Source organism: Alexandromys fortis, unplaced genomic scaffold (genome assembly GCF_014885135.2).
Source record: "Alexandromys fortis isolate MF-2015 unplaced genomic scaffold, M_Fortis_MF-2015_v1.1 scaffold_36, whole genome shotgun sequence".
In the NCBI taxonomy this organism is placed as follows: Eukaryota; Metazoa; Chordata; class Mammalia; order Rodentia; family Cricetidae; genus Alexandromys; species Alexandromys fortis.
In genome coordinates, this window is record NW_026067915.1 from 7,383,358 (window position 1) to 7,393,101 (window position 9,744).

Here is a 9,744-nt window from a genome sequence, read left to right on the forward strand (position 1 = left end):
ATTGCTACAGGAAGTCCCTTGTCCTCCCCAAAGAAGCACCCCACCCTAATCTAGAAAGGAGGATGCCCAGGTCATCCGAGTGCATGCAAGTGAGATGAGACAGCAGCATTACTTTTGTGTATTGCAAAAAATTATCCACCCTAATACTTTGTTTTTAATTTTGAACAGTCAGCTACTATGCTTGGTCCCCCATGCTGGACTCTCCAACTTGAGATTTATGGAGGCTTTTGGTCTCCCTGGGAGTGGGTTGTGTTGTCAAGAGCTTACCTGTTCATGGACTTGAGATCAGTTTAGTAAAAGAGCACACCTCATAAACAAAAAAAAAGGAAGACTGGCCCGACAGACCCTTTAGCCCTTCCAAAAGGAACAAGAAAGGGGCGGCTACGGAATAATGTGTGACCCCTAGCAGGGATTACAAGTAAAAAAGATGACTAAATAAAAAATGAAATAAAAAAACATAAAAAAATCTCTCTATATGTCAACCCAAATGATCTAAATTTATACAAGGGTAAAGCTATGTCAATCTAAGTACCTAAATGTCACACCAATCCCTACCATCTCCCTTTCCCATAAAAAATAAGACACACAATGCTGCACTAATTCCAGAAATTAGTTGAAAACACAATTAAGGGATTTTGGATTCAGTCATCAGAGTACCAACTTAAATGATTTTTGTAAACATTTTGAAAAAGGCCATAGGACACTCGTCACATTGTTCAAATGCCCAGTGGCAGGACTTTTGATGAGACCAAACAGGCCACATAAACCAATAAGATACTGCAGAGGTAAAGCCAATATGACTAAATCCAAAGTGGAGCACACGAAGGACCTCATGTATAATACAAACCAGCTTAATAAATAAAGGAGACACAGGTGCCAGAACCTGCGAGAGTTTTAGTTCCTGGTGGCTTGTTCACAGCCTTCTCTGAGACTCCACTGCCACTTCTACTTGGGCAAGTCTAATGGTGCGGCCATGAAGCTTGTAGCCATCTTACCGTACTAATGACACAGTGCCAGGCTGTACCCCTACAGCTGCTGGCATGTGACAGATGAGTTCATGCTCATGAGGGTCATATTTGTCACCAATCGGTGTCATTTTCTCTAGGCCATGCTTGGCAAACGCGCTCTTCAGCTTTGCTTCTAAAAGGGACAGTCCTTGAAAGACCTTTTCCAGAGTAAGCTTGTGGTCCTCAGGTTTGGTGTCTTCTGAAAAGCACTCGGCAGTCTTCTCCAAAATGTCTGCCACCTCCACCAAGTCCTTACAGAAGCTCTGGATTCCAAATATCTTGGCGTCTTCTACACATCTCTGGGTTCGTCTCCTTATGTTTTCACAATCAGCGACAGCTCTCTGGTATCTCAGTGTTAAATCCTGGACTTCTTTTTCCAGTTTAACAGCTTTTAGCCTTAAAGCTTGCTCAGCAAGGGAGGGACCGAGTACGTCAGGAGGGTCCTCAGAACTGCAGTCTTCCCCAGCAGTTCTTTGGGTGGCAGTGCTGAATGGGTGTAGCCATCCCCTGCTCTCTGACACAAGCCCCGAGGCCAGGAGGCGCTGCAGCCGCTGCACCGCCCACAGCGACCGCGCCGCCACGTTCCAGACCAGAACGTCGACCAAGATTATCAAATTTTAAACAGTGTAGTGGTACATGCCTTTAATCCAGCACTCGAGAGACAGAGGCAGGCAGATATCTACGAGTTCAAGGTCAGCCTGGTGTTTATACTGAGTTCCAGGACAGCTGGAGCTATGTAGGGAGACCTTGTCTTGAGAAGAAAATAGAGTATCAATTTTTTTTTCTTTTAAAATTAAAAACAAATTTAAAATACAAAGCTAAATCTCACTATCTAGCCCTGGCTGGCTTGGAACTCACAGAGATCTGCGGGTCTCTGTTTTTTGAATGTTGGGTTAAAGGTGTGAACCAGCATACCTGGCAGATTATCAAATTTTAGATTAAAATAATTTCTCTTCAGAATTTAAAGACTTTGTTCCAGTTCCTCCCTATCTTATCTTCAACTCTTATCTTTGTCTGTGAGATGCAACCACATTTCCCCACTCTAGAAACATTCCCTGCATCCCTGATGTTCTGAAACTACGAGATGAAACATAGAGACAGGATTTCACTTTCTGTACATTTATTGTGTTGTTTACTTGGTTAGTTTCCAACAACACCATTGTAGTAACAACAGACTTTCCTCTTAGTGACGAGTCTGCACCATCTTGTTTGCCATTCAGCCCTTCTGTCAGTTCTATTATTATTATAATTATTATTATTTTAGAATGAAGTGTACTTGATCTTTTTGTTGTGCTTTTGCATTTAGTTTGCAAGTAAATTATCTTTTTTATGTACTTTTGAATTTGGTTTGAAAGCAATTTATTGAGAAAATTCTCACCTATGTTCAAACGAGAGTTTGTTTTTTCCCCTATTACTGTGCTTATCGGTTTTATTGTCAGGGTAATACTGACTTCATAAAAGGAGTGCGCCTTGGTTGAATTTATTTTAGAAAAGAAGAATAAGGTGAAGAAGGGAAAAGGAGAAGACTGAAGGAAGGGGAGGGGAGGAGAGGAGAGGAACGGTGATTCAGAGACAGCCATGTTTACTGGGTTGATTAAGCGAGTTTTCAGGGAGGCTGAAGTAGAAGGGAAGTTACTCCTAGGGAGCAGGGTTTGACCCATAGTGAAGTCACAAATCCAAGTCTCGGGAAGAATCTTGAATCATGTATTCATTCGCTAAAGAAGTGCTATTGAGGCTATAAAAAGTGGCGCTTAAACAGATTCAATGCAATGCCCATCAAAATCCCAGCAAAATTCTTCAAAGACCTCGAAAGAGTGCTACTCAATTTCATATGGAAAAGCAAAAAACCCAGGATAGCCAAAACAATCCTGGGCAATAAAAGAACTTCCAGAGGCATCACAATCCCTGACCTCAAACTCTACTACAGAGCCACAGTACTGAAAACAGCCTGGTATTGGCATAAGAACAGACAGGAGGACCAGTGGAACCGAATAGAAGACCCAGATATCAATGCACGTATTTTTGAATACCTGATTTTTTGACAAGGAAGCAAAAAATATCAAATGGAAAAAAGAAAGCATATTTAACAAATGGTGCTGGCATAACTGGATATCAACATGTAAAGAAAAATGAAAATAGACCCATATCTATTACCATGCACAAAACTCAACTCCAAATGGATCAAAGACCTCAACATAAAGCCAGCCACACTGAACCTCATAGAAGAGAAAGTGTGAAGTACACTTGAATGCATTGGCACAGGGAACCACTTCCTAATTATAACCCCAGCAGCATAGACATTGAGAGAAACAATTAATAAATGGGACCACCTGAAACTGAAGAGTTTCTGTAAAGCAAAGGACACCATCAACAAGACAAATGACAGCCTATAGGATGGGAAAAAATCTTCACTAACCCCACATCAGACAGAGGTCTGATCTTCAAAATATACAAAGAACTCAAGAAATTGGACACAAAAAAATCATATAATCCAATAAAAAAAATGGAGTACAGACCTAAACGTAGAACTCTCAACAGAGGAATCTAAAATGGCTGAAAGACACTTAAGGAAATGTTCAACAACCTTCATCACCAGAGAAATGCAAATCAAAACAACTCTGAGATTTCATCTTAGACCTGTAAGAATGGCCAAGATCAAAAACACTGATGAAAACTTATGCTGGAGAGGTGGTGGGGTAAAGGGAACACTTCTGCATTGCTGGTGGGAATGCAAGCTGGTGCAACCCCTTTGGATGTCAGTGTGACGATTTCTCAGAAAATTAGGAAACAACCTTCCTCAAGACCTAGTAATACCACTTTGGGTATATATCCAAAGGATGCTCAATCGTGCCACAGGACATGTGCTCAACTATGTTCATAGCAACATTGTTTGTCACAGCCAGAACCTGGAAACAACCTAAATGCCCCTCGACTGAAGAATGGATAAGGAAAATGTGATACATTTACACAATGGAGTACTACACAGCAGAAAAAAATAACAACAGCTTGAATTTTGCAGGAAAATGGATGGAGCTAGAAATGTAACCCAGACACAGAAAGACAATTATAACATGTACTCACCTATAGATGGGTTTTAAACATAAAGTAAAGAAAGCCAGCCTACAAACCACAATCCCAGAGAACTTAGACAACAATGAGGACACTAAGAGAGACTTACATAGATCTAATCTACATGGGAGGAAGAAAGTAGAAAAAGACAAGATCTCCCGAGTAAACTGGGAGCATGGGGACCTTGGGGGAGGGTTGAACGGGGAGGGGAGTGGCAGGGAGGAGAGCAGAGAAAAATGTAGAGCTCGATAAACATCAATAAAAAAGTGGCGCTTAATTAGAATACTTTCCAGCTGTTCAAATGGACATCTGTCCAAATAGCTATTCTACAAATGTTCGGTGTTCATAGAAGGACGCCCAAAATCCTTAGTCACGAAGCAAATGCAAATTAAAACCCACAGTGAAGCATTCCAGGCCAATAGGAGGGCAACAATCTGAAAGAATGACGTTTGTGGCTTTCTGTATTGGTCTCTGGTGCAAAAAGAAGCATCGTTGATGAGGACCGAGAGCTATATTTATCTATGGCTCTAAGGATAAGTTGTAGAATGTGGTCAACACTCATGCTGGTTGGTAGCGAGTAGTAGGCTCTCCTCTAAGATCTGTGCATTAACAATCCTCTGGACAGCGCCTACCAGCTGCCCCAGTGGTACCGCTCTAATCCACCCAACTCTGCTACAGGGCTGATAGGATTGTAAACTGCTAACCATTCATAGTGACTTTAGCCGCAAGCGGTCAAACAACTTGCGAAACAGTGTGATAGGTTCTCACACTAGAATGTTATGGAGTATATAGTGATGCTGCACAGTTGTCAATCAACACTGTTTACTGTGGCCACACACAAATGATGTATGGCTATGACTGTGAAAACAATAAATTCCATAGGGACAGGATACATTTTGAAGGGCACAAGGTACCGGAGGAGAGACTAGTGGGGAACGGACACTAAAAGGCTAGGGGATTGTGTAGTACGATAGAAAGACTTTGGAAATCTATGGCTGCTTAACAATTTGAACACACCAAATGACACCGCCTTATTAGCTACTCTAAGTGAGTGGTTTTCAGTTTAAGCACACAAAAAGCACAAGCACGTGTATGAATGCACACACATATATACACACACGGACACACATGTATACACACATTCATACATATACACACATGCACACATACACAGTCACACGTGTGTGCGTGCACACACACACACTGTGATGGTCAGTCCCTGTAGCAAAAAGAAGGAGTGATACTCTGCAAAATCTGGGTGCAGAGCCGGGCGGTGGTGGCGCACGCCTTTAATCCCAGCACTCGGGAGGCAGAGGCAGGCGGATCTCTGTGAGTTCGAGACCAGCCTGGTCTACAGAGCTAGTTCCAGGACAGGCTCCAAAGCCACAGAGAAACCCTGTCTCGAAAAAAAAAAAAAAAAATCTGGGTGCAGAGCCCTGCCCCCTTGCAGCTGGCTGATTAATGGGACTGCGGATACCTCTTGTTGAGGTTGAGGACTTTCAACCAGGGAGTTAGAATTACCAATCGAAGCCAAAGGAAGGTGGGCAGGGATCGCTATATAACCTGGGAAGGCAGAGGAGGCCCCTCTAGGGAGTGTTTGTGCAGAGACCAAGCTGAATGGGGAGAGCTCTCAGGAGAGAATGCCCTAGGGGGCCAGGAGACAAGCTCCACGTTCTGAATGGGAACAAGGCTGGCACGCTCAGCGTGAGACACTTAACGACTGGCCGAGTGTCCAAGAGGACCCTGGGAGAGTTTGAAGGATGTGGCTACACCATGCATGGTTGTGGACGTGGGCAGGGCTGTCAGGTTTGTTCTAAGTAGGCAGGGAGACCTCAAAGAATGACAAGACAGTGGCATATTGACCAGTTAAGGGGAGCGGGCGTCTAGCAGCGTTCATGGTGACTTTATCCCAACTCTCCAGTCCACTGCTAAGCAGACACAGGCACTGTTGTGGTCCAGGGCTCTGACATCCTCCGTCCTGGGAGCTTAGACACATGCTGCTGCTGTCAGAGCAAGCTTGTGTGGTGTCATTGTGTGGATTTGCTGCTGGACAGGGATGACAAGTGGGTTGTGTAACAAAGACCCAGTGCCGTCTGTTAGAAGACCTGATCAGTTCTTTATTGGCAAGGGTATGCAGTCTGATATACGACAAATCTGGGATCCCAGAAAGATGTCAAGCTGAAGACTTAGTTGGTTCCCTGTAAGTTCGTAGCTACCCTGGAAAAAGCCACGGGTATGGCAGTTATACCAGCGCCACGACACCTGGATGATTCGGATGGCACTGAGCAAATGGAGGTAGACCTGACGGGCGTGCTGCATGCGGACCCACGACTGAATAGTGACACAGGCACTTGTTTTTTGTACCATCTGGTGCAGAGCCTCCATGCGTCTCTTCTCCAACTTTCTGGCCAGTATCTTTCTCCACCAGCACTGAATGATCCAAGCACTGAGGGCAGCCTTCAACAGTGTGCGTCGCACCAGGGTGCCTCGCCACCAGGCCTGGATCTTTCTGCTGGCTTTCAGTACTGTCTTAGATGGAGGCTGTCGATGTGGCTGTTGTGGGGTGTAAGGTGAAGAATGGTTTCAGTTTTCAAGGGTATAGATACTGATCAATTACATCTTGAACTATATAAATAAGCCCCTCCTCAGTCCCTTCTCATGCAGTCTCACACACACACACACACACACACACACACACACACACACAGGAGGGGAAGAGAGAGCAAAAGAGAGTATGTGATCAAAGTACATTATATAGATTTACATGAGAAAAGAATAAAGCTATAGTAAGAAGATCATATTCTCAGATGATGCCCTGGTTCTGTGTCACTAACCATGGATGCCTCTAAAGTTCTTGAGCACCGGACTGGGCAACAGAGTGAGCCACGAAGGCAAGGAGGGCCCTACTACCAGAGCCTGGTCCCCTTTCTGCCATATCAGGCAAAGACACTTTATGTCATCTTAACCCTAAGTCCCTATGTCCCCATTTATTCTGGTAAGTTTTTCTTTTTAATTTTATATGTATGAGTGTTGGGCCTGCATGTATGTTCATACCATGTGTGCACCTGGTGTTCTCAGAGGTCAGAAAAGGACATCAGGTCCCCAGGAAATGGAGGAGCAGGCAAGTGTGAACTGCCATGTGGGTACTGGAAACTGAACCCAGGTCCTGTGGAAGAGCAGCTGGTGCTCTTAACCACTGACCCATCCTTTCAGCCCCTCACTTAGGCATCTATGAACCTGGCTGGCCAATCTAGAGCAAGAGCCTTGTAATTTATAGACTCTTTCTGGGCAGGGCCACAATCTGAGACTGGGGTTTCCTAGCAGGAATTTTCAGGAAGCTGACATTCTTTCCTCTCTGCCTTCCCCTCTCTACTGCAGTCACCAATGTCCCCTCCCCTGGTTAGGTCCTAATATTAAACATATCTTCTCACACAACTTGGGGTCCTGACCTCATCTGTTTCTCACTTTGACTTCCGAAACCTTAAACTTCAGCTAACACAACCATATCCACACTCTTACTCAATCCTGGGTATACGAGTTCTTCTGTTTAGATCTGTTCCCCAAACACAGATCTCACACCCCACCCCCAAGTTCACAGGGCATTATTCTCAGTCTCGTCCGACCCATCTTGGGTAGGGAAAGTGGTTTCTGATGATTGCTCCGAGTCAGCATCCCAACCTCTTGCTCACACAGATCTGTGTGGAGCATAAATTCCATGACCATCCTGTGGAGAAAACCACCGTAAGTCTGGGTGGCATAGGTCAAAAATAAGGCAGATCAAGGCTACCTCTAACCTTGAGGCCTGGCACCACTACCTTTGAAGAGGATGGAAGAATTGCCTTTCTTTCCTTTTTTGGTTTCTTTTCTGTTGCTGGCTGTGATAACTCAGTGATTGTGTAGACTTTTTCAACTTCGATATCACACCAACCATCCCCCTTCTATAACCAGAATTAAAGGAGAAATCTGTGAGTGGGTTATTAGTTGAACAATTACATAACCATTTAAACACATGCCCAGTTTCCTCAGTTCCCCAGCATCCCCAGACACAGCACTTATTTCCCGATTAGCTAGAAATCCACCTTCAATAGCCTAAAACTTACACTGCATCGAGAGCCCATGATTGGAGACAGATGGTTCAAATCTCCCAGGCCTGCAATCCCTTAAGTTCCCCCATGGCTGGGGTTACGATGGAGCCATCATCTCAGGTCTGTACTCCTCCTGCCAGGAGGCTGGCAGGAAGAGTGAGGGAAGGGAGCCCGTGATGATGTCATAAGGGTGCCCGTGATGCAGGAATCAGAATGGCTTCTAAGAGTTGGGTAGGATCTCATTCATTCCAACAGAAATTCCCAAAGGTGGCCCACAAGATCAGGATACTGGTTCATTGAACAGAGAAGGAAAAATCTTGGTTATTTTTATATAGTAGAAATTATTAAAAATTAGTGCAATCAGACATATCAACAGGGCTTTCAATACATGAATTTCAGCTCAGTCACACAGTGGATCTAAATAATGAGCCTATGACAAAATACATAGCAGGTGCTTTGCAGAAGGAGATTCATGAATGGCTCCTGAAAATATGTCCACCCTAGAGAAATGAGGTAAGAAACGGGCAGCCTTAAGTGGGGCGCTGGCAGAAAGTAAGAGCAGTCTTTCGTTTTGTCGGCAGAAGTGTGCCCCAAACTACTATTGTGGACTATGCTTTGGCAATTTCCAATAATGCAAAATCTGCACCCACCCTGTGGCTCAAGGTCCAACTCCTGGGAACAGATGAAAACTGAAAATGTGTTCACAGCCTGAGGTTTGTAGTGAGGATGACGCAGTGCGTGCCTAGCAAGCGGGAAACCCAGTGTTCTATAAATTTGACATGGGTGTGCATACCTGTAATCTCAGCACTAAGGAAGTAGAGAAGGATCAGAAGTTCAAGGCCTTCTATTCTCAGCAACATATACCAAGTTTGAGGTTCTCAACTATCTCAAATTTTAGGATAGCAGACACTATCCTAAAATTACACACACACACACACACACACACACACACACACACACACACACTGTCAAGATGTCTCACTCAGTCAAGTGCCTGTCATACAAGTCTAAGATCCTGAGTTCAATCTCCAGATTCCATGAAGAGGTGTGAGTCCACACAGTTGTCCTGTGACATCCACACAGGCACAGCAGTGTATTCATCCCCAATGTGTTGTAATTGGAGGAGCGGCAGGGCTGCGTCCCCAGGACCCTGGCCGCCTGGCTAGCTTATGCCCCGAAATAACAACACACAAACTGTATTCTTTTAAACACTGCTTGGCCCACTAGCTCTAGCCTCTTATGGGCTAATTCTCATATTTTGCCTAACCCATTTCTAATAATCTGCATAGCACCACTAGGTGCGCTTACTGGGAAAGATTCAGCATGTCTGACCTGGCGGCTTGCTCCATCGCGTCTGCGTCTTCAGAGAGCAGAGCTGTCGAGTCTGAGCTCATTTCCTCTTCCTCCCAGCATTCTGTTCTGTTGACTCCTCCCACCTATGTTTTAACCTATGAGGCCAAGCAGTTTCTTTATTAAAATTAACCAATGACCTTCCTCCATCACCAGTGCACAATGAGAAAACAGTGTGTGCACAGATGTCCACTGCAGTTTTATTTTTGATCAAATCGAAAGAGGAAGCAACA

The 9,744-nt window shown here is 44.4% G+C and overlaps 1 protein-coding gene across 1 annotated transcript; it reads right to left on the reverse strand.

Annotated features, from left to right (window-relative positions):
* Window positions 1-242: 242 nt before the first annotated feature.
* Window positions 243-8,194, reverse strand: LOC126499972 (grpE protein homolog 2, mitochondrial-like). The gene is made up of 3 exons (XM_050139540.1): window positions 8,177-8,194; window positions 6,293-6,629; window positions 243-1,614 (listed from the first exon to the last, which is right to left on the reverse strand). The coding sequence occupies exons 1-3, from the start codon at window positions 8,192-8,194 to the stop codon at window positions 992-994; spliced, it is 978 nt and encodes a 325-aa protein (XP_049995497.1). The 3' UTR covers window positions 243-991.
* Between the last annotated feature and the right edge of the window lie 1,550 nt (window positions 8,195-9,744).